Below are 23,378 nucleotides of genomic sequence, written 5' to 3'. Positions count from 1 at the left end.
TTCATCTTTTTAATCTTTGCCCCTAACTAGGAGGCAAGCCCAGTGTCCCTGCTCGATAGAGCTTTGTTGAGAGAATAAATACAAGGGAAAGAAGATTGGTACATCCTTTAGCTGGTAGGTATGAAGGAAGCAGAAGCACAGGAAATAAAAAATGGTATAATGGGAAAGTTTCTGGGAGTCCCCCCAAAGTTACCTTTTAAGTAGGACATTTCTATTTTTTGTAATGTGTTTGAAGAGGATATCAAAGGGAACCTGGAATAGAACAGAACAACTCCACCATGGAACAGAAGGCAGAAACTGAACAAACGGGTGAAGCTACGGAACACATTTTTAATTTTAATACGCAAGGAAACTTCTTTACTTGTCTATCACAGGAATGAGATTCCTAAAAAGCTCCTGACCATCTGTCCAGGACGTTATAAAAGGAATTCCTGCAGGAAGTAGGTGTTCACCGATGGCTTCTAAGACTCCCAATTTTATGATTCCGTGACTGTTTATGACTCATTCAGCCTCTTGGGAGGATTTTGGGGCACTCACTGTCCTGAAGGAAGATGGGCTGCCACCATGGTTGCTAGTAAGACTTTTCTTATAGAGTTGGGAGAATTAAAATGTTTAGGAAGAGAGCATTTAGAAAATCCTGCACCATTCCCCTTATTCCAAGAAAATGCGGTTTCTAAACTTCAGGTTGTTTGAGTTGGGGGGAAATGTTCCATCACTAATCTCAGATCATGGATTAAGGTCCAGAGAACCTGCCGTATTATCTCTCTCTCATAGGAGCTAAGGGCAAACTTCTTTAACACTACATTTCTGTCAGACAGATGCTGTAGCTTGGTTTTGTTTCAGTTCACTTGTCATTGGTTCTCAAGGTCATAGACTGAGAGTGAGCAGAACTCTCCTTTTCCAGAGGTGGTAAACCGGCCCCTTGTCTGGAGTCCTTCCTCATGTGGTGAGTCCACGTGAAATATTTGCAAATTTCATACAGTTCCATCCATTTTTTTTGCCAGGTATTCACATTAGATCTTTGGTCTTCCTTTATCCAACTGCTGATCTAGAAGGTAGCCTTGATTTTCACCTCTCCTCCCACTTTATGTCTTACATAAAGACTTTTTTCCTTTCTTGGTGTGTGTGTGTATGTATATATATATATATGAATTTACTAGCAACCGTAAGTGAGGAGAAGGGAAATATTTCTCTTCAGTTCTTGACATAACCTCAATTATTTTCATGACATTACTCTAGTTGGGGTGTCCAACCTTTTGGCATCTCTGGGTCACACTGGAAGAAGAAGAGTTGTCTTGGGCCACACATGAAATACACAAGCACTAACAAAAACTGATGAGCAAAAAAGGCTTTAAGTAAACTTACGATTTTGTGTTAGGCTGCATTCACAGTCATCCTGGGCTATAGGTAGCCCACAGGCCATGAGTTAGATGCCCCCTGCCTAGGAGTTAGATAACTCACCTACTTCCTCCATCTCTTTAGCTTCAGCACCTTCTCTTGGACTTCTTTATTCTTGGTGCACAATATATTTAAGTCTTTTTGATCCCCCCACTGTCTCTCTCGTACACACACACACACATGTGGCTCCCTTCAAACTGTCACCCCATTTCTCTTCTTTCTTTCACTGCCAACCTTCAGAAGGATGCTGTTCACTCAGTGACTCACATCATTTTCACCTTCAGTGAGTGTTAAGGTGATTTCTTTTCCCATTATTCCTGCAAATTTCATTCCTGTTAAGACCACCACTGACTTTCTCATTGCCCATTCCAGTGGCCAGGTTTCAGCTCTCACTCCCCTTGGCCACTGGAAGTACTTAAGTCCATAATGTTTGCTCCTTCAAACTCTCCAGGGCTGCTTATCCATGTGATTCTCACTGTCGTTTTAGTAATCACTCCATCAGGACTTGACTACATAAACATGTAGAAATGATTCAGTCAGAAAAAATAGATTTGAGCATCTCCTCTTGACCAGGCATTGCACTGGGCTGGCAAAAGAGGGTGGACAAAAACCGCCTCCCCCCGACTGTGCTGGGGCGGGTGCAGGGTCAGTCACTCTCGGAGACCACCACAGGAGTGTATCCTAATGATACAGAAGTCACTCAAGAAGGCCGTGAGAATGTTCAGTAGGAACCTCATCCAGCGTGGGGATCTCAGAGACCTTCCCTGAGAAAGCTGTTGGCCTGAATATTGGAGGAGGAGTAGGTTTCAGCAGGGAGAAAGGAGTGGAAGAACATTCCAGTGGGAGGAACAGCATGTGCTGTAGAAGATAACCTGGGGTAGGGGCAGGAGCATGGACCTAACTTTGCCATTTACTAACAGTGTGATGCTTAAAAAATCAAATAACAAACAAACCCAAAACACAACTGCTTGACCTCTTTGAGTCTTAGTTCTGTCTTCTCTTAGATATTTTACAGTAAAAAGTGTAGGCGCTCATATATGCGGTGCACCTAACATATAGTAGGTCCTCAGGAAATGTTGCCTCATCCCTGCCTCTTCCACTCTCCAGCTGTGAGTAGTCTGGGCAATATGCTCCTTGGTAGCTTGTAGGACATGGCCTTGCATGCTGTCTTTCTAGGGTTCATATGGGGCCATATGCATGCTGGCAGAGGCTGGCAAGGAGGCGACTGGCCCGCGGTGTTTGTGATTTGGGTTTGGGGGAAGTCTACCCCATGAACCTCTTCTCAGTAACTCAGTGGTTGCCGTGGGGCATCCCCTGTGGGTGGGGTTGGGGTGAACCTCTGCAGAAGGATAATTCTCCTTGTGTTTTAGCCCATTGTGTTTTCCCTGCACGTCCAAGTTGCCCAATGGATGAAGTGCAAGGACCCTCCTTGTGCAATGGCTGGGTGCGAATTCTGGCTTAGTGTCGAGCCAGACACGGCAGATGCTTGATGAAAGGCACCCGGCATCTGAAAAAGTGCACCCGCGCCCCACATCCTTCAGGGCAGCTGCCCTTGATTCCTGCACGTAGTGGAGGGTTTGCGGGCCCTGGCGGCAGTCCACCACCTAATGTGAAAAAGGCCTGGGGCGGGCTTGGCCCCTTTGAAGCCTGCCAGCTGGTGGTGGCTGCCACGTGGGGCTGGGGTGTGGCCACCAGATGCTGGGTGCTTGCACAGTCGTGGCTTTCTCTCAGGGCCACTTGTGACCTCATACCCCAGGGGCCTCCCCTTCAGCAGGCAGACCTGCCCTGACCCTGCTGGATTTCAGAGAGGCACTGCTCAGGCAAGATGTCCCCAAGAAATGTGCCACGGGACTGCTACCCTAGAAGGCAAGGAAAGAGAAAATGAACAGCCTTCTCACTGAGTTGCAGGGGAGCAAAGCCAGGAACCCACGAGTCCTCCTTGCTTCACCTTCTAGCCCTCAGTCCCATGGGCAGGTGGTTTTCTTTCTCCTCTGCAGGGATCGGCAGCGGTGGCAGCAGGGGACCGCCTCTTTTCCCTTGTCCTTTTCAGTAGAGTCCTATGGGAACGTGCACGAGGAAGACAGGCATGGAGTCAGCAAAGCACAGACCCTAGGCCACAGCCGGGGTGTTCCCGGGCTGGTGGCTCCACAGTGCTCTGCGCCTCACCAGGCTGCCTCTTCCAGCTCCTACATGGCTTGTTTCATGGGGACGCCTGTGCGGGCACACTTTTCTCTCTCTGCGTGTGCAGGGGCAGGCAGGGCCCTGCTCCAGTGTGCGCAGTGGCAGCAGCCCCAGCAGAGCCTCCTTACTTGCGCTGCGTGTTGCCTGCTGCCTTGACCGGTCTAGCCCTGCCCTCGTCACACCCCACCCCAAGTCCAAGGCAGGGTCCTCTTTCCTCCTGTCTCCCCCTCCCCCAGCCTTGCACACTGCAGACACTCAATTAGCGTGCACCGGGTGGAAGGGAACAGGATCAGAGATGGTGTGTTGCCACCATCTGTGTTGGGGATGGCGATGTAATGAGACAGTTCACCACAGAGGAGCGGGCTTCTGAATAAGGAGCCCCGTCTCGTTTCTGGAAGGCCTTTTTAAGTGCGACTATCACCTAGTTTTGGGACCCTGTTGTTTTACAAATGGGGATGCAGGAATCTGGCCGAGTGCTAGCAACCAGCTGGCACCTTTGGGCCCTGCTGGTGTTACTGGCCTCTGATGTAAAGGAGAGTGTTTCTCTCCTGCCAAGTCGAAGGGTCTGATAACCCTGGCACTTGAGAGGCTTTGTAAAAACAAAAGCGTGGGAGGCTAGGGGAGGTACACAGGTGAAGCGAGATCTTACAGAGGGTGGAAAAGTGCAGGCTTCTCCCCACAGATGCTGCCCCTGGCCTGCCCTCTGCACGTGGGCCTCAGGTGGGTCCCCCCACCAGCTGCTGCACAGGGTAGGCCTTCAGGGTTATGCAGGGATTCGGTGTGCCAACCAACCTCATAGTTGTTTTACAGTGGGCGTGGCCATGATGAATTGAAAGTGTTTAAGAGAAAAGTGATGGATTTTCTGACAAGCCTCCATTTTGATGTTCTCTTTTATCAGCCAGCCTCCCCCGAAAAAGTGAAGAGTAAGAAGCAAATGCTGGAATAAGAATGAAGGTTACCTGACGCTCTAACTCTGGGCCACTAGAGGGGGGTAGTGACCAGGCTTCCTCTCCCCCTGGCTGGCTGGTTGCAACACCTTTGCGGGAACTGAAAAATGAGTTACTCCTCCAAGAGTGACATCTCAGCAAATGTCCATTAGTTGTGGCCAGTGCCCCCTCCCCCGACACTGTGGAGCCAGTGTTCCCTGCTGTCGAAAAGAAAGCTCATCTTTCCCAAGAGGAGTCTGTGTAACTGTTGGTGGTTGGAGTCTCTGGCTTTGGCTCGTAAACAGTAATCACCCCTGAGCGCTGGGTGACTAGAATATGGCACACACAGCACCCCCACGCTAAGACACAAGACAGCTATGGGCACAGAGGTCATTTCCTCCACCGAGGGTCTGATAGATGGTCATAGCAATCGAGAAAAGGCTTCAGGTTCCGAAAACCCATATGGTGGTTTGGTCTCAGCTCAAAGCAGGACTCTGCTCACAGCAAGTTCGAGGCACTTCTTTCACGGCTGGAGTCTGGGGGGTCATCCGCATCACTCCCCTCTAAAGGAGGTCTGTGTCCTCCGATGCCCCTGTTATTCCACAGAACCAGTCTCCGGCTCTCGAAGGGTGTCCGAGGCTGACGGCCGTTTCTGTAACTTCTGCATTGTGCTCGCTGTGCTGTGCTGGTGATGGCCTGTGCCTCCGGGGGCTGTTATAAGGATTAAAGCAATCAGTATTTTTCAGTACCTAGTAGAGAATGCCTAAATTAGGTAAAATGGGGAGTCCCTCAGTCTCACATCGGAACTGTGTGTAGGTAGGCTGAGTATACATGGCGGGAACAGAGTGTAGGCATCTGAAGAAGGAGTTCATCGTGAGTAATTATGGACTGGTTTGGTAGGTTTTCCCTGTGCTGCTTTGGTAGCTGGATTTGTATTCCTGTCAAGACAGGAGCAGCAGGGACAGAGGGAGGGACCCAAAGGCAGGAAGATAACCAAAGAGTCCCCATCACTCAGGCGCATGGACAGACCCTGTGTGACTTCAGGTGTCCCACCCAAGAGTTAAGGTTGGAAACGTTGAGGACTCTGGTCCCTAGAAGAAAGCACTGTCCTTTGTGTGCTGTCCTGTGGGGGGAAGGAGGTCATGGAGAACAGGTGTGGCTGTCTGTCAGGGGCTTTCTGGTTTTATTTTTTAATATTGGAGGATGGACCACATGATTATTAAATCTAAGATCTGGTGGTTTGGAAACTCTGTGCTTTTATTCAGGCTCCTCCCTTGGCCTGGAATCTCCTCTTCCTCATTCTCTAACCGAGCAAGATTCCACAGATCCTTCCGTTGGTGGTGAAAATAGCACCAGGCATTAGAGCCGTGGAATCAGACCAGACTTCGGTTCAGCGGCCTCGGTACTTGAGTTCTGGTAGGGAAAGAATTCAGAGGCAAGACTCAAACTCTAGGAGAAAATTTATTTAGAAAGTCACAGAGGTAGAAGAAGTGAGCAGGAGAAGAAATGGACTCAGGACACAAGTTACAGGGGCAAAAGAAGGGCCTTTGGAGCTGAGGAAAGAGAAAGGTAAAGACAGGCCTGTGGGGAGACATGAGGGAAGGGGCAAGGTACAGGCCTGTTCCTGGGAGGGAGAGCCACACTGGGTCCCCCCTCTTGAAGTCTCAGGGGAGGATTCCCAACAGAATATTCATCAACTTTCTGGGTGAGCCCTTTCAGGGCCTTGGTCTCCACTGATTGGTTGACAACAGGACAGGGGGTCATCAGTCACTGCAGCTGGTCCTGGTGTCGGCCATGGCGTCTCTTGTCTGGTTTTGCTGCCTTTCTGGGCCTGGAGCTGAGACACAACTGAGGCCTGGATGTTTTTGATGCAGGTCAGAACCTCACTGTCCTGGGGGCTCAATGCTTAAGGGCTATTTTCTGTCCCTGTCCCCCTTTTGTTCCTCCTGTAGGTGGGGTCTCACGTGTGTGAATAGCTACATAAGGTCAGAGGAGGAAAGGTCAGGGGAAGGTCCCAACCTCATAACCAGCAATGTGAAAGGTCAGGGGTTCTCAACCAAATGACCAGTGATATGCTTGGGGAGGAAAGGTCGCCTTGGGGTGAGATCATTGTTTTCTTGGTTTTGTCTGTTGCTAGGCAGCCTGGGCTTTCCGCCCTGGTGACCTTCTGTACCTGGCCCAGCATCCTAGCTCTGCTCACATCTGTCTAAGTGCCTGCCACACTCTGGGACCCCCCTCTCACGTCTCTCCCACTCTGATTCCTTCAGGACACCCTTGCCCACCTTCATGGAATTAGCCCTCAGTAGGTATCTCACTAGCTTCCTGTCCACAATAGCCCTAAGGTCATTTGGACTCTGGGTTTTGGTGTCTGCACTACCTCCCTTTCTGGGTGGGTCCGGCTCTGCTCCTCTCTGAGCCTCCCTCAGTGCCTGGAACCCACAGAGCTCAGTGAATTCATTCTTGGCACGTGGGAGTAAGCGGAAGGCCTGCGGTGTGTGTGTGGCTGTGCGGGGTGCTGGGTGCGGCAGTTCTGCAGTCTGTCCGCAGCCAGAGAAAGAGCCGGACTCACACATGCTTGCACGCCGTCTCTGCAGATTGACTTTGTGAAATGGACACACTCGTGCAGAGACACCCAGCCTTGCTGGGCCGTCCTGGCACCCCAGGCAGCCAGAGAACCAACGTGTAAGCCAACATTCAATACTGACTATTCTCACCAACAACACTTAAGCCACAGAAGTGCCGAGCTGGCTGGCCCAGCAAGGGTCTGGAGTGAGCAGCAGGGACTCCCTCCTGGCCAGCACCACAGGCTTCCCCCCACTGCTTCATAAACAACTCAGTAGAGCAACTCACGTTTCCCATTACTGAATCTTTGGGCCTTGTTTTTAATACTGGAGCACTGTCTCTTGTGGGCGTGTGGGGGCGCCCACACAGTGTTGAGAAGAGCTGAGGCAGACACTACCGACCTACAGATGAAATCGTTTTCTCGGGTGCAGCATGACATGGATGTATCTTCTTCCTGAGCTTATTACCTCTAGTTACTTCCATGCGACTCAGGTCAGGGAGGCCAGGGCAGAATCTGAAGGGTTAAAAGGTAAGTGGATTTTCCTGTAGCCCCTTGGTAGGTAAACACATCGTGTCCACCAGGCAGGACTCTGTCCCTTGCATCCTCTCCTTCCCTCTTCCCCACTGATGCCCAGGCACCAACAAGTCTGAGATGCCTTCATGCATGTCTGTAAACTCCCCAGATGCATGTGGCGGGGAAAGCCATATGTCCCCAGCGTGCTTTCTAGTCACCTTCTAGCCCCGCTTCTGTTGTTGCTCTCAGGAAAGCTGACCTCTGGAGCGAACAACGGAGTCCAGCTGAAGACTCTTCCTGGTGGCAGCTGACGCTGACCCCCGGGTGGGAGTGGCTGCTGTCACTCCTGGCATACCCGTCTGTTCGCCCAGAAGCAGGGTGGAGAGTTCCCAGGGGCTGAATCTGTGTCTGGGCAGCAAAGGCGTGAGCACTCGCCTTTCCCACAGAGTGGCCTTCGTGCCAGAAACAGCAGAGGGGAAACCACTTGGTATGCGGTTGCTAGGAAGCCAAGAGATGTTTGATGTTTTGATCGTAGCAGTATTGGAGGCTTGCCTTTTTAATAACAGAAAGCTCCACAGGTTATTCTTACAATACTGAATGTGCTTTTCTGCAAATGTGTCATTAGAGCAGAATGCTCTCATCAAATCCTTTTTTTCCACCATTCATTAAATTTAAAAAATACATACCCCCTCAGATACAGGAGAGTAGCACAAGGAGTTCAGAAGGAAAATGGACATGGAAAGATTCTAGAAGAAGCAGCCTCATCCAGAGGTTGCTGGGCGACAGCCCCTGGGATCCTGGCCATGCTGAGCAGCTGCTGGGGAGTCTGGGCCAGGACGGGACTCACGGTCTTTGGACACCAGCATCCCACTCCCCGACCCTGGACGCTGAGCACAGGTCATTAGACCATTCTCATCTGCTCTTCTGAGGATTCCCTGAACATTTACTGAGCCGTGCTTGGCTGGATGGGCAAGATACAGTTCTCCCCACAAACATGGAAAGACGTCACTGGGACTCGAAGGGTCTGCAGGAATGAAGGTGTAGGGTGGACAGGACCCAATCAGAAAGGGCTAACTTTGCTTGGACCAATCAGGGAGCACCATGGAGGAATTCAAACTGAGTCTGAAAGGGTAGGCAACAGATCTTTCCAGTGGGAGAGAGAAGGAAGCTCATTTAAGGCAGGCATAGCAGGGTGAAAGGAAGCCTGCAGAACAATAAGACATTCCCTAGGCCTGGGTGGAAGAACTGGGGTGACCTAGACCACGAGGGACCTGGAATGTGATGCCAAGGCATTTGATCTTTCTCTGTAGTTGCCCAGTAAGAAAGCAGGACTGAACTCGATCTTAATCTCCCTACACCCCAAAACACCTCTGGGGAGCACAGGAATGGTTTCCCAACATAGATGGAGCCACACTCTTCATACCAAGATCCGGTAGAACTTTCTACAGTGATGGACCATCTGTCAGTCATCGCTGTTCAGTGTTGTGGCCACCAGCCATGTGTGGCCACTGAATGCTTAAAATGTGGCTAGTGTGGCTGAGGGAAGTGAATGTTAACTGTGATTTAACTATAGTTCACAACATTCCATTTAAATGGCTCCATGTGGATAGTGGCTGCAGTCTTGGAGCTTGGCAGGAGGCCGTGATCGGAACTTGGTGGGGGGAAGCAGGTATTGAGGGCTCCCCTGCAGACACAGAGTGATGAGGTGCATTTCAGGGAGGGAACCGACCTCAGGTAGGTTCAGATACCAGCTCTGCACTGGGTGCTCTGAGGAAAGGCCTTCTTGGAACGTGACCCGCATGCGTAGAACAATGAGCGAAGGGGGGCTGTTGGTGTGTGACGCAGTGCTGCCACCCTGGCCCAGCACTCTGGGGCCCTGCACCCTCGTTAAACACGTCCATGCGAACAGGTGTGTGACCCCACAGAGCGTGAGTCCAGCCTGCGCTGCTCTGCCTTCGGGAAGATGCCAGGAGCAGGCCAGACAGTCAGCAGGTCTGGTCCAGCTGCAGGAATGCACAGCCCTGAGAAGGACAGGATGCCGTGAAGGGTGGCCTAGACCAGGAGGCATCCCCTGGAGGAGCTCGTCGCACTGCAGCCCATGTTTCCCACTGGAGCAACAAACATCCGTGTCCCCCGAGTGGGAAGTCACGGCTGCATGGAACCTGAGTGACAGAGTAACGCAGTGGAGGCACAAACCGAAGCCACAAATCTCCATGATGCCTAAACACGATACAATTCCGCTACTTTATAAAAGGAATATTAGTGCATGGTATTGGTGCACATGGGCTCAGGAAAGGACGACCATCTCCCGTTGGCATATAGAAGTGCAACTCCGCTGTGCCGTTAATTAGGACCTCCACATACTGAATCAGTCAGTGTGAAAACACAGATTGAACATTCGAATAATAGTAGTTTTGCCTCTCCCTGAAATGTGAAGGGCATTGGAGGATGTTTTCATTTTTTCCCTTAATAATTGTCCCTGTAGCATAACTATTCCATTATCCCTTCCATCTGTCTGATGTCAAGTTCACAGCCTCAGTGGACCAAGAGGTGAAGTCTGAGGACACCACACTGAGCCATGCGTAGGCCCTGTCAGGCGGCCCCCAGGACACAGACTTGGGGACAGCAGCTGAGGAAACGTTTGCTGAGACCTAAAAATGAGAACCCTAATTTCCCCCAGTCCGTACGCCTTACTGCCTCACCCCAGTTCCTGAATCCCGACTTCAATATTAACCCGAGCCACGCCCTTCACGGCGCCGTCTCGCCGCTACCCTGTGGCTTGCGTGTTTAGAGGGGTGACGTGTGTTCACTGTAGAAAGTGCAGATCAGGAGAAAGTAGAGGGGCCGTGGTCCCTCACTCACAGCTGTCTGTGGCGAGCATTTCGACACAGATGCAGTTGCTTTGTGTTGTTTTCTGTGGCTGACCACACAATATTAACACACGGATTTGCTTTTTTTCAATTAATCCTTCCGACTGTTTCTTCATATTTTAACAGATGTTTCCAAAATATCGCTGTGACGTCCGTGGAGTGTTTCAGTAGAGGCCACCTGCATTTATTGAACTAGACCCCAGTAGGCAGTTTGTTGTTTTTCATTTTAAATAGCACCGTGATGAAGACCCCCACTGCAGTCGTTGTCCTTGCGCATCACCGTTTCTTTAAGGTGGGATTTCCCAGTCACAGCACAGGAACCTTTCTTAGGGCACTTTCTGAGTAGTGTCCAGTCGTTCTCTAGAAAGATGATCTAATGTAGTTGTCAGGGGTACCGCTGTGGAGATGAGAAAGACCAGCGTTAGAGCCCTGGTTCTGCAGTCTGGACCTGTCATTGGCCCACGACCTTGGGCAAGGTGGCAACAGCCCCGAGCTTCGGTGTCCCTGCCTGCCAGGTGGGCTGGTGGCGAGACCTGCCCGTACACCTGGCCGTGCGGAACAGACAGACGCCCGTTCAAGGCCGCCTGTGGTGAAATGCTTGCTGTAGCACCGGTTTACCCTCTGCCGGCGCAGTTTGGACCGTTCATTTCTACATTCTCTCCCAAACCGTGGGCAAAATTCTGTGTAAAATCATCAAGTTGACAAGTGAAAAAAGACATCTTGTAGTTTTAACTTCTGTGACAAAATACATCTTTCAAGCCTTCAAAAATAGAGAAATGTTTCAAGCGAAGGGATGTCTTTAGCAAACGTTTTTGCCTCCAGTGTCGTTCCTCCTGAGTGCCAAGTAATCAAATAAGCTCCAGTCTTCTTAGTGTCCGAGGGCACAAGTGTTGGTGATTGTGTCTGAGGGCACACGCAGGTGGTCTGGGTGGGGTGGGCTGGGGTAGGTACCGAATGATTATTAAATGTGATTCTAAAACGTTCTCCATCCACAATCTTGAGAAGTTGGATTTAGCTGTCCATCATTTATTTTAAATTGTACAAATAGCTTCATAAGATAACCAGTAGAAACAAAGAGAAGAAAAGGAAAACATTCACCAATAATCCTTTCGCTCAAATTAAATTTTGTGTGTTGACTTGTCTGCACAATTTCACAGAATCCCATGAGATGTGTTTTCAGATCACAGGATGCATCTCCTCGTGGAGAGAGTGGCTCTTTTTCATACAAATACTGTCACTGTTCCAGGCCCCCCAGTGCCATTCCATTCAGGTCCTCAAGGCCTTGGGGACAGGGAAGGGAACCCCCCACCCCATGGGCCAGGGAGGAGGGAAGATGACAGATGCCTTGGGGGGCGGGGAGTGAGGTAGAGACGCGATTAGAGTGCAGGTCCTGGGCAGCTGCGCGGGGCTGCAGAGTCCGCACTTGCATGCGCCGGGCGTGGGTCAGTCTGAAATGGAAACTGACTCCACAGAGGAAATGCTGGTCAGGAGGCTTCATACTCGGACACCGAGAGGCCGTTTGAAGGACCAGCTTTATTCGGCTCTTCCTGGACACCTGGAGGCTCCATGAGAATTTAGACACAGCACTGCGTCTCATACCAGAAAGGGTTTGCTGGTGCGTGTGACTTCTCAGGAGTCCTGTAAAGCCAGTGGAAGAAGCTGTTCAGAAATGCACCCGATGACCATGGAGAGGAGTGAGATCAATGTGCCTGTCCCAGTAATTATGTCCTAAGTGTCTGTCATCGAAGAATCTCTCACGGGCTGAGGTAGAAGGGGCTCTTCGGCTTTCAGATTGGTTCCTCCTTTGTCCCTCCTAGTTCATGCTCAGTGTTACTACAGTGTTGAACTGCAGTAACTTAGTGGGCATGCCAGGAGCCTATGAGTTCTTCCATATGGTTTGCACCATTCACTCCTGTTCAGAGCAGATGGCACACCGGCATCCACACCGAGCTGGCTGCTCACTCCCGGGGCAGGTGTGCAAACATGCCCCCGAGAGAAAACGGTGGCATCTTAACACTGCTCCGATCCCTTTCAAGATCATCTGTGTTCCCTGTCGTCTTGAATTAGGTTCTGTAAGGAAGAGGCTTTGCTGAGAAAGAGTGTGGCCAAATAAAGATGGTTTAATTTGATTAATCATGGCAACCTCTCACATGAATGTTAAGGCAAAATTGTTAAGAGTGAACTTGCTGGAAGGTGAAGATGAGGACGGTGGTGTGGGATGATAAAAAAAAAGCGCTAGTCTTCGAGTCAGGAGATGTCATTTAGTTCACTCCTTTGCCACTTACTCATGTGACTTGGAGCCCATCTCTTCATCCGTAAAACCACCTCTTCGTTTATCAGAGGCTGCTGGTACCCTGTTGACCTCACAGTGACAGACTCAGTCTGGAGACTGTGGAAGTACATACCCGTGTAAAGTCATCATTGTGTCTTTGAGGGCAACTTGTTTCGAAATGTGTTAGTTTGCATTGAAACATATCTCTGTTCTAGTCCTGGCTCATCGTCTCCATGTTGGAAGTTCCGCTAAGGAGACCTGGGCTCAGCCCTCTTCACCTTTCAGTCCAATTAGAGGCTAATCAGTCTGCTGCAAGTGTGGCTTCATTAGGAATTTGTCACACCTCAGCCTTAAAAATGGGGTGTGATGTCCCTTAAGAGACGAAGATTCGAGATGTTGCCGAGGGATTTTGTGCTTCTATTCCCTTGGCCACTAATTTCAGTTACATTGTAGCAGAACCTGCTCTCAAAGTTAAGTCGCCGGGAACGGCTGGCGGCTCTGTTCTAAGGGCTGCAGGGCTGCATTTCAACGTGATCCCCACCAGGCACACGTGGCTATTTATAGCTAAGTAATTGAAATTAAATCGAAGTCTAGGAAAGATTAAATTTCATAGCTAGGGATAGACAAGGCGAGTACATCCTTGATTTTCTTTTATTAAATAAAAAGAAAATTATGTAAAATAAAACCCCCCAAATTAAGTCAAGTAAAAAGTTTGGTTTTTCAATTACACTCAGTGTGTTCCAAGTGCTGCAAAATCACGCACAGACAATGGCTACTGCTTTGGACAGTGGAGATTATACAGTGTCTGTCACTCTAGAAAGTTCCGTCGGGTGGTTCTGCTCCAGAAGGAAGGGAATCTCCAGTCACGTCCAGAAGTCGCAGCCCAGGTTCCATGCAGAATTGGTATCCCATCGTTGGGTTCCTACGCTCAAAGAGCAACCTTTGGTGGCCAGTCAGGCTTCCCCAGTCACCCACTCAGCCCTTGTTGCCAGTCACATCCAGGACGTTGGATATTTTAAAATGTTTATTCCTCTCTGTTGGTTCCCATAGGTCCTGCGTGACTGACATGTGTGAGTGTCCGGTCCACAAGAACTGTTACTGCGAGTCATTCCTGGCGTACGCCCGGGCCTGCCAGCGCGAGGGCGTCGGCGTCCACTGGGAGCCTCAGCAGAGCTGCACAGGTGAGAGGGGCTGGCCGGCCCAGTCAGTGCCGGGGCGCGTGCTGCCGTGCCGGTGTCAGTCACCACGTCCCCCGCTCGGCCACAGGGAAATCCCATCTGTGGCCCAAGGATGGCAACTGAAATTTTATTTTATTTTATTTTTGGTTGATTGATGTTAGAGAAAAAAAGAAGAAAGGAGAGGGGTGGGGAGGGGGAGAGAGAAAAACATCAATTTGTTGTTCTACTTACTGATGCGTTCAAGGGCTGATGGATGTGCCCCGACTGGGGATTGAACCCATATCCTTAGTGTATGGAGATGACACTCCTGAGCTTCCTGACCCAGGCCTCTGAGGATTGCCACTTAATCCAACACAGGGGCTTCCCACTCGAGGCAGAATAGAAAGCACTCGAGAGAAATGCTTTGGGACAACATGTTTGAGCAATTTAAGGATTTCCACTGTTACAAAATCCTCCCAACCTCAAGCTAGCAGCTGGATGTACTTTGCACACAGTCAGTCACAGCTGTGGGTTGGGTTATATGGAGAGCAAGGAGACTCGGGGCAATTAGTCATTTAAGGTCTTTAGGATAAGTGTGATTTGTTTTTTTGAGAGCGAGATGGTGATACAAAGCCTAGGAGAATGTTCTGTAACAGTCGTTGAGCTCTTTGATCTCAGGCAAGTTAATTAGCATCTCTGATAGCTATGAAATGGACTTCTTTGTTCATCCAAGAAATACTTCCTACACAGTGGCTTACGTACCAGGCATCCTGCTAAGCACTGGGGGGACTTTGGAGACTTCGATAACTATGGTCCCTGTCACTGAGGTGCCGGCAGTCCATTAGAGAACCAGACAAAAATAGTGACACCACAATAAATACTTGCTGAGCATGGCCAGTGTGGTGAAGGAAAGAAACAGAATAAAGCAACAGAAAACAAATGGAGGGGACTGGGCCGTACCTACATGGTGAAGCGGGAAGTCTCTTCTCTGCAAAGGGGATATTTTGGCCAAGCTCTGAAGGACTGAAGGGAGCTGGAGGGCATTCTATGCAGAAGAAATGTATTCGGTGGCCAGAGGCAGGAGTAAGACTGCACACTCTCCAACTGGAAGGGAGCTAGCGTGGGCTGAGCACGGTGGGCTGAGCACGGTGGGCTGAGCACGGTGGGCAAACACAGAGGAGGGCGGGGTGGAAGCAGCAGGAGCTGCATCCTGCAGGGTGTTGCAGGTCTTCGGAAGGAGTGTAGCTTTTATTCCAAGAGCAGTGGAAGCCCCTCATGGGCTTTCCGCACACCCCTTTCTGCTTTTCAAAGATGGCCCCGTGTACAGGCGACTGTGTGGAGAATAGGTTGGAGGGGGCATGATGAAAGCAGATAACCGGGCAGGGGACTGTTGCCATAGTTGTGGTGAACACCCATGCCGGTGGCTTGAATTAAGATAGAGGCCATATCTATCGGGAGAGAAGCAGGCAGTCTAGATATATTTTGGAATTTTACAGTAATATCTACGATGCAGAGTTGCCAGCATTAGCGCTATGTATGTGAAGTTTCTGGAAGAGTGTCCAACTCATAGAAGATGCTCAGTCAACAGGAGCTGCTGTTGATGTTTCGACTTGGAGATGAGTTGACTGGATATTGATGACTTCCTTGAAGGGTTGGCAGGCATTTTTCTGCAAAGGGCCACATCTGCCTGGAACAGAGAGACTAGGGTCTGCAACATGATGCCGGTGTCAATAACCTCAGCTCAGGTGCTGGAGAAGGCCACTCACCCTGCTGCCAACACGAGAATGTCTCTGTTGGTGGAAGACCGAGATATGATATGACCAAGATAGATATGGCCTCTATCTTAATTGTCTGATTGGGGGAGGGGTCAAAAAGAATTGTCTGGAAGCTTTTTCAGGGCATGAACACCTCATTCATGTAGACCAGCGGGTCTTCATTTGGCTGCACCTTGGAGTCACTTTGGGAGCTTAACACAAAATAACAATAATGACAACAATAATAACAACAACTCAGGAGCCTGTTCCTGGGCCTTGTGCCCACACGTCCTCCTTCAACTGGCCTTGTGTGACTTCTAAAACCTTTCGGGTGGCTCTGACCCGCAGCCAGGATTGAAACCGCTGAGTTCATCAGAAGGCTTGTTTGGGTGGTTTTGGGGGACGTGGGTTGATGGGTATTCGGAGGTCAGTGAAGCTTCCTCAAGCCACCCCTGGATGTGGTCACAAGTCTGTGTCCCCAAAAAGCGCCAGAGCCCTTTTCTCTCCTCAGACTTCCCTTTTGGGTTTTCCCTCCTTGCAAACCCCAGTCCAGTCCTCACGTCTGAGTTCACCTTCCGCAGCACGAGCGGCTCTCCGTCAAGGCCACCCACCTCTCTGGGGACCACTGCTGTGGTGACCACAGCTCACGTGAAGGTGGGGCGGGGGCTCTTGAAGGTGAGACTGAATGGCTCGCCTGTTCCCTGAAGCATCGGTGTGGGTTTGTCTGGCCTGGGCCACGTTTTTGAGAGGTTGGGTCCCTTCGGCACATCTTGAGTTCTCCTATTGGATACTCCTCCATTCCGAGTCCTCCATCCCTGGAATGTTGGGCTCAGCAGAACTTTGTTAATGTTATTAGCTGTGGTGAGGGTCGTGTATTCATTTTATTAGCTGTGGTGAGGGTCGTGTTAGATACAGCATCTCTGAACTCTTCCCGGCCCAGAGCTATAGTTAGCACCATTTCAGCACACACATTGCATTTGAAGACAACGCATTTTGTGTCAGCTTCTGATGTCAGGGGCCGAATCTCAGAAGCTAAAATTACTTTTCTAATGGAAAGGGAATCTGGCTTCTGGAAGGTTCCATTTACCACTTACAATTCTAGAGCCATCTGAGTGAAGTATAACCCCATCCGTGTGTGGATTGCAGGGGACCTTTCTCTCTCTCTCTCTCACACACACACACACACACACACACACACAGAACTTCTGCAGATGAACAGCTGGGACGTGAGAAATTTACAGAGCCACGCAGCCACTCTCAGTAGATTCATTTCCGATGCATCTGGAATTCCGAAGGGTCTACGAACACTCTTTGCTTGTTTTTAGTCCCCGAGAAGAGAATTTTTCTGGAGTAAAAAGTTGGGGAGTTGAACAAATAAGAAACCAGCCAGGCTTGACACTCTGAACAAGGGACCTCCCCAGGGGGCCTGGACTTTGACACTATTGTGGCACCAGCACGAATTTGACTAGCGGTGGGAGGGAGGACCCGCGGAAGTGCAGCTGAGCCTGCGGATTGCCGAGCTCAGTGCGGCAGGCAGGGTCTGCGGAAGTCCGGTAACGACCACTTACATTAAGTTACCATTTTCTAAGTACCTCCTCGCCCAGAGGACTGCATTAGTACTTTTATTACATTTTATCAGTTTAAATCCACATTGTCATGTATTTGGTGACATTCTATTACCGGTGCTTTACTGATAAGGATATTGAGGCTAAGAATATTATAATAATTTGCTGAAAGTCACAGAGCCAGAAAAGGAGGAAGTTGGGAATTAAAGCCAGGCCAATTCGCTTTAGAGACTCTGTTCTTACTCATTATGAGAACAGATAAGCAAGAGCATTGTGAGAAAAATATATTTAAATACAAGTATATATTTAGGTGTTATGTAGATATTTCTAGTTCCTATTCATTTGTTCCTTAGCATTGGCAGTTGCTACTCAGCACCTCCTGACTCTGTGACTTAGTTAGGGCCTTGCTCCTGCATCCTCCCCCGCCCTCCTCAGCAGATTTCTGCCCCTGCCTCTCGCTGACCCGAATTGTCACTGCAGTTGCAGTGCTGGTTTCCTAGGTGGGGAAGGTGCTGGGGCAGTCCCAGTGGTGCATGTCTTACTGCGGCTCTGGAGAGGTCTGCCCAGCTCCGAGAGCCAGTGCATCTGGCTTTGTCTCCAGACTCCAGGTGGTTCCCGCCCCTGGGCTGCAGCCTCCTGCCCTGAGCTTTTCCTTAGCTGGCTGGGTGCCTCCTGTAAAGGTTAAGGAGATGAAGTTGGAACTGTGACCTTCTGCGCCCAGCAGCAGGCAGACATGGAGACAGCAGAGTTCCCCAGGGGAAAGAGTCGCACTTACTGAACTCCCTGATAAATCATGCGGTGCCTTCACGGGCTACCCCATGAAAAACACGTGAAGCTGCGTGTGTGTGTTACACAGCAGCTTCCGTGTGCCCCTTTGAGAACAAGACCTGCCAACTCTAATTGCTTCCTGGGGTTTTTTTTTAAATGAAGACAAAGGAATTCTTTTCAAATGCAAATGTACCAGTTGAATTATATTAAGGCCTTAAAAATGGTCAGTTGCCCTTTATAATTTTGAAAAAAAAAATTGGATTCACAGAAGGGCACCCCCGGATCCAAGTCAATATTAATTTTCTAGGACACCCTTAAGAGGTGCCAATTTGAAAGCAAATTCAACCATATCATCACCCAGTAAAACCTAAGACTCCCCTGTGCCCAGGCTTATGACCCCTGCCTGCTTCTCTGCCTTTGTCCCCTCTTCCCCCTCACACTTCCTGCTTCCTCCCACCGGGCCAAGGACACCCTTCCCCGTGGAGCCAGGGCGGCTGGTCATGGCCCACAGCCCTGCCTGCCTGTGCCCTGGCTGCCCTCCCTGCCCAGGAAACTCCTGCTGCTGTCCATCTGACCATTTCTACTCATCTTGTAAGACTGAAGTGGGTCTATTCTCTGAAGTCTTCATTGATCCCTAGCCCCTCGGCTTTGAGTGGACATCTCTCTCTTTCTTCCCCTGTCCCTTGCTCTCATTGTCTGATATGGTACAGCCTGCATTTCACTAAGAATCTGCTCACCTGTTTGGTGGTCAGCCCAGGCTCCTGTAACGGGAGGTCAGAAATTATGTGATTCGCGTTTGATTCCCTGGCCCAAGATAAAACCTAGATACTGTTACCGAACAAGAGGAGGTCCGAGGGAGGGGCAATACAATATTTGGCCCACCTAGGGATGCCCAAAACTGCTGTACAACAGGGGCCCCTCCCAAAAACCAAAATACTAAAATCTACTGGGCCCTTCTGTCCGCCGCCAATTGGAAACACATCTCTTAATGCCAGAGATTTGTGAAAAGGAAACAAAATGTTTATTTAATGCTATTCAGGCCTAATGCCACCACTAAAATATCAAAGTCCTTTAGGGTATACACCTACACCCACACAGTGCTCCCTTCTCCCACTGTCCCAACTCCGGGTACCGTAAATCAGGAAAAGAGCACACGTCTGTGTTGCAGGCCGCTGGCACCGTCAGCTGTGTCACTGTGCAGGCAGGATCTCGAGTTAATCCAAAGTACTGTGGTACCCTCTCATAGTCCACTGGCAAGAGTCCTTTGTACCCAGTTCCAGTCAAAGTCTCTGTTGCTTTTCAGGCCCCGCGGCCAAAGGGGCACCCCAAAGCCGCGTGGGCCTCTTCTACCAAAGCTGCAGGAGTCCGCACTCCACCAAAAGCATGTGGCTGTCTTCTTCACCTGGCTGCAGGGATCTCCATTCTGGCCAAACTGCGTGGTTTTTCCCTTTCACCTGGGAAAGAGGGGGTCCACACCCTGCCAAAACCGCGTGGCTCCCTCTTTCACCTCACCAACAGGGGGGCCTCACTCTGCTGAAACCGCGTGGCTCTCTCTCATCTGGCCAAGCGGGGACCCTTCATGTCTCGGAGCCAGTCTTTTCCAAGCTCCCACCCAGGCCATCTCGCTCAGGAGCGCAGCCCCTCGTTACATTCTGAGTCCAAGCCCTTCTCACTCCGGAGAGCAGACCTTAGTTCCCATCCTGAGTCCTTGCTAGTTCCTTCTTGAGTCCCCCTAGTTCCATCCTCAGTCCCTGCTACCTCCTTCCTTCCCCCTGGCCCCAAACTTGGCCACTCCTATTTAACATATCTATGAAACCAGTTAAAGGTTATAGATATGTTAAATAACCATTCCTCCAGAGGTTAGCTCCAAAACTGTTGCTATGCAAAATAGCTCTCAATGGCCTGGCTCCATTCATCCCTTCCCCCTGGGGGTGGGGGGGGCGGTGAGGACATCTTATATGTCTCTCCAATATTTCTATACACTTTGAATTCTGGACACCTTTCCAAATCTTTTTTTGGGGGCCCTCCCTGGCTGCACCCTGTATCAATACTACACAGCAGATACATAGTAGAAGTTTCTCAATTTAATTTGAGTTGAAATGGAGATGATAAGAATATGATGGAAAAGATTTTCTCCCCTAGCAGTTCTTCATTTTCTACATTCTATTCTCTACTTGTACAGGGAATATTGGTATTCAACAGTCCAAAGTAAGATGTCCCAGGAGAGCAGTAGTAAGTTAAGTGGCCGAGGTAGAAAAAAGAATGGAGAGGTCAGAGACAGGAAGTGACATGGGAGAGGCCGTGTCTGCGATGAGGGCAAAGGAGAGGACACCTGTGGGAAAGAGGAAATTTTGCTGAGCTTTCATACCAAAGGGGTCTCTGCAGGGTTTGAAGGGTTCAGAGTACCTGGAGGGTCAAGTTGAGACATTCTGGAAGCATCAGAGTGGAGAATGAACTCAAGGCCTGCCAAGTGTAAGCACAGCAGGAAACTGGTTTTGGATTAACCATCAAGATAAATTATCATGCAACAGTCAGGAGCACTGACTGAGCTGCACCTCCACTCTTGGCCCTGTTCCAGAACTTCAGTCGTGGAAGACAAGGAAGGGCTCTGCCCCCAAGAGTTCTGGTCTCCACAGTTTACTCTCTTCAACTAGCAATGCTTACCACAGTGGTTCCTGGAGCTTAGTGATCTACGGCCACCTGGGCCCTACCGCAGACCCACAGCCAAAATCTGGAGGGAATGGGGCTTAGGAATGTATGTCTTTTTAAAAGATGCTCAGGGTGTTGTATTCAAGTTGCGAGCGAAAGGAATCCCCGAACACTGAGAGCGGTTTGATGGTAAATTTATTGGCCAAGTTTTACCTGCGCAGGGGCGAACTTCCCGAACGAGACCGTAGTCTCGCCGGCTACGCAGAGCCGCCAAAGTGGAAGTCGCGCCTGGCTTACAGAACTACTGGGTTTTTATAGGGGCAGGCAAGCAAGCAAGCAAGGGATACAGAAGCAGATGTAGCGGTTAGCTATTGGCTCAATCAAACTAAGGCAAAAGTTCCTGATTGGACTGCTGTTGGCGGGCAGCTGGTGTTGGCGCCTAAAAATTTCCTGGCCTTATTTGGACAGGCCTCTATATGCTAGCCTTACTCGGACAGGCCTCTACACTCCCTCCTTCTCTTTCTTATTAGTCAAACCCTTGACTCATGCTCCTCTTGAGGGAGGATTGTATAGGGCTGAGACAACACCATAAGTTTTACTGTTTCTATTTTATCTTTAATAAAATTTATGAGCTTGTTTAGAATTATTGGGCCTATGGTCAGGGCTAATAGGAGGATGATCAAGGGACCGGCTAGAGCCGATATCAATGTATTTAGCCAAGGGGAAGTCTTAGATAGGGAAGAATACCAGGAGGACGACTCATCCTCCTGTTCTCTACTTTTAAGTCGTCTAGTGAGTGCTTTTACACTTTCTCTAATTATTCCTGAGTGGTTGGCATAGAAACAACAATCTTCTCCAAGTGCTGCACATACTCCTCCTTGTTGCAGGAATACTAGATCTAACCCTCTTCGATTTTGGAGTGCCACTTCTGCTAGGGAGTCTACTTGGCGCTCTAAATATTCTACTTGCTCTTGGAGTAAGGAGACATCTTTGGAGAAAGTCTGTGACAAGGCCCTGAGACTGTTTTCCCCATGGATCAGTGCTCCTGCTCCTACAGCAGCCGACCCTACGACACCGATAGTGGCGACGATGGGAATTAGCAATGGGACTCCGCTTGGCTCGAATGGGGGCACGTATCAGAAAATCAGGGTTTCCCCCATATAAGTACACTTGGGGAATGATGTAAGCACTAACACATAGCTCAGGGTTAGTTGGTACTAGACACTTGAAGATACCTTGAGTGCAGACAAACCACAGTCCTTCTGGAGCTAATGTAATAGTCAAATTCCTAGGGTCTCCCGGCAAGTGCTCTTGGTTAAGGCAATAGTCACTATAGTTTGAGGCTGCAAGGGTATAGTTCGCCAGCAAATAACAGGTGCCTCGCCCATGGAATTCTGCTAATGTAAGGGTACTTTCAAATGTACACTGTTGGAAGTCCTTCATTTGGTCCTGGTCCGGGTTCTCGGGAAGGGGTTTTGTCTGGATCTGGTCGGACCCGCCATGTTCGTGATTCTTCCTCTGGTGGTTGGGCAGTCTTAATGTGGGACAGATGGATCCAGTAGGATTTCTCCGCCACCCGTACAGCGGAGGGAGTGCTTAACAGTACCTGATATGGTCCCGTCCAGCGAGGTTCTAAATTTCCCCTCCGATGATTAAGGATCTATACCCATTGTCCAGGCTCCGGCTGTCTAGGCCTTTCTCCCTTTATTTCCTCAGATTCTTGGCGTTGGGCTTGTTGGAAGGCGCGCACCTCACCTCGGATCCCTTGCAGCGCCTGTAAGGACTTGAGGAAATTATAGTTAGACACCTCTATTTCTTCTGTGGACAACTTAGGGATTAAGGGTACTGGTTGCCCATACAATATTTCATAGGGCGTCTACCCTTTAATGTACGGGGTGCACCTTATCCGGAAGAGGGCGAAAGGGAGCAGCTCTACCCAATTTTCGCCGGTCTCCTCTTTTATTTTCACTAAAGTTTCTTTTAGTGTCTTATTCATCCTTTCTACTTGTCCTGAACTCTGTGGCCTATAAATACAATGGAGTTTCCAATCGATACCTAATCTACTAGCCAATTCTTGTGAAATTTTGGAGACAAATGCTGGTCCATTATCAGACCCTATAGCTATTGGTATCCCATACCTGGGTATGATCTCTCTTACTAAGATCTTGCAGACCGTGGAAGCAGTCTCTCCCTTAGTGGGAAGGCCTCTACCCACCCGGAGTAAGTATCTACTAGAACTAGCAGATACTTATATCCTGATTTTCCTTTAGGCATTTCGGTGAAGTCAATCTCCCATAGTTCTCCTGGGGTGCTCCCTCGGTGCCTCACGAAGCGGGGCAACTTCTGATTCTGGGCGTTTACCTTTGCGCAAGTCTTGCATCGAGAGGTGACGGAGTGTATCACCTCCCTCAGGTGTGGTCCCAGGTAATGCTTCCTAATTAACTGTTCTATTTTGTTCTGCCCTAAGTGGGTACTAGTATGAATGTCCTGGACAATTTTTGTTAGTACCCCTTGTGGTAAATATAACTTAGTATTTGGGAGTATTATCTATCCATTTTCGTTTTTTTATCCCTCCTAGTTTTGCCCCTTCTTGCTCTTCCTCTGGGGAGTACGCGGGCTTTGGGGCAGGTCCGGCTGAGGGAACCAGGGGGTAAACTACTTTCTTGGTCCGTGGCGGCTTCCCCTAGCGACAGCATCGGCCAGGTTGTTTCCTCTTATGACCGGAGAATCCCCCTTCTGGTGGCCTTTACAATGAATAATGG

The 23,378-nt window shown here is 49.7% G+C and overlaps 1 protein-coding gene across 3 annotated transcripts in view; it reads left to right on the top strand.

The window, feature by feature from the left end:
- The window catches only part of BMPER (BMP binding endothelial regulator), a 232,772-nt gene that overhangs the window by 193,952 nt on the left and 15,442 nt on the right, over positions 1–23,378 (top strand). For all 3 annotated transcript variants that reach the window (XR_008390935.1, XM_053661716.1, XM_053661710.1), the window contains one exon: positions 13,774–13,904. Coding sequence is in view for 2 of the 3 variants with exons in the window: in XM_053661716.1 (XP_053517691.1) it covers positions 13,774–13,904 (131 nt within the window). In the remaining variant the exon portion in view is untranslated. The remainder of the gene's footprint in view (positions 1–13,773; positions 13,905–23,378) is intronic.

The sequence above is a fragment of the Artibeus jamaicensis genome, unplaced genomic scaffold, assembly GCF_021234435.1.
Source record: "Artibeus jamaicensis isolate MK-2021 breed Jamaican fruit bat unplaced genomic scaffold, CSHL_Jam_final contig_1016, whole genome shotgun sequence".
Taxonomy (NCBI): Eukaryota; Metazoa; Chordata; class Mammalia; order Chiroptera; family Phyllostomidae; genus Artibeus; species Artibeus jamaicensis.
The sequence above is the reverse complement of the archived record's forward strand: the minus strand, read 5'-3'. Positions and strand labels throughout refer to the sequence as shown.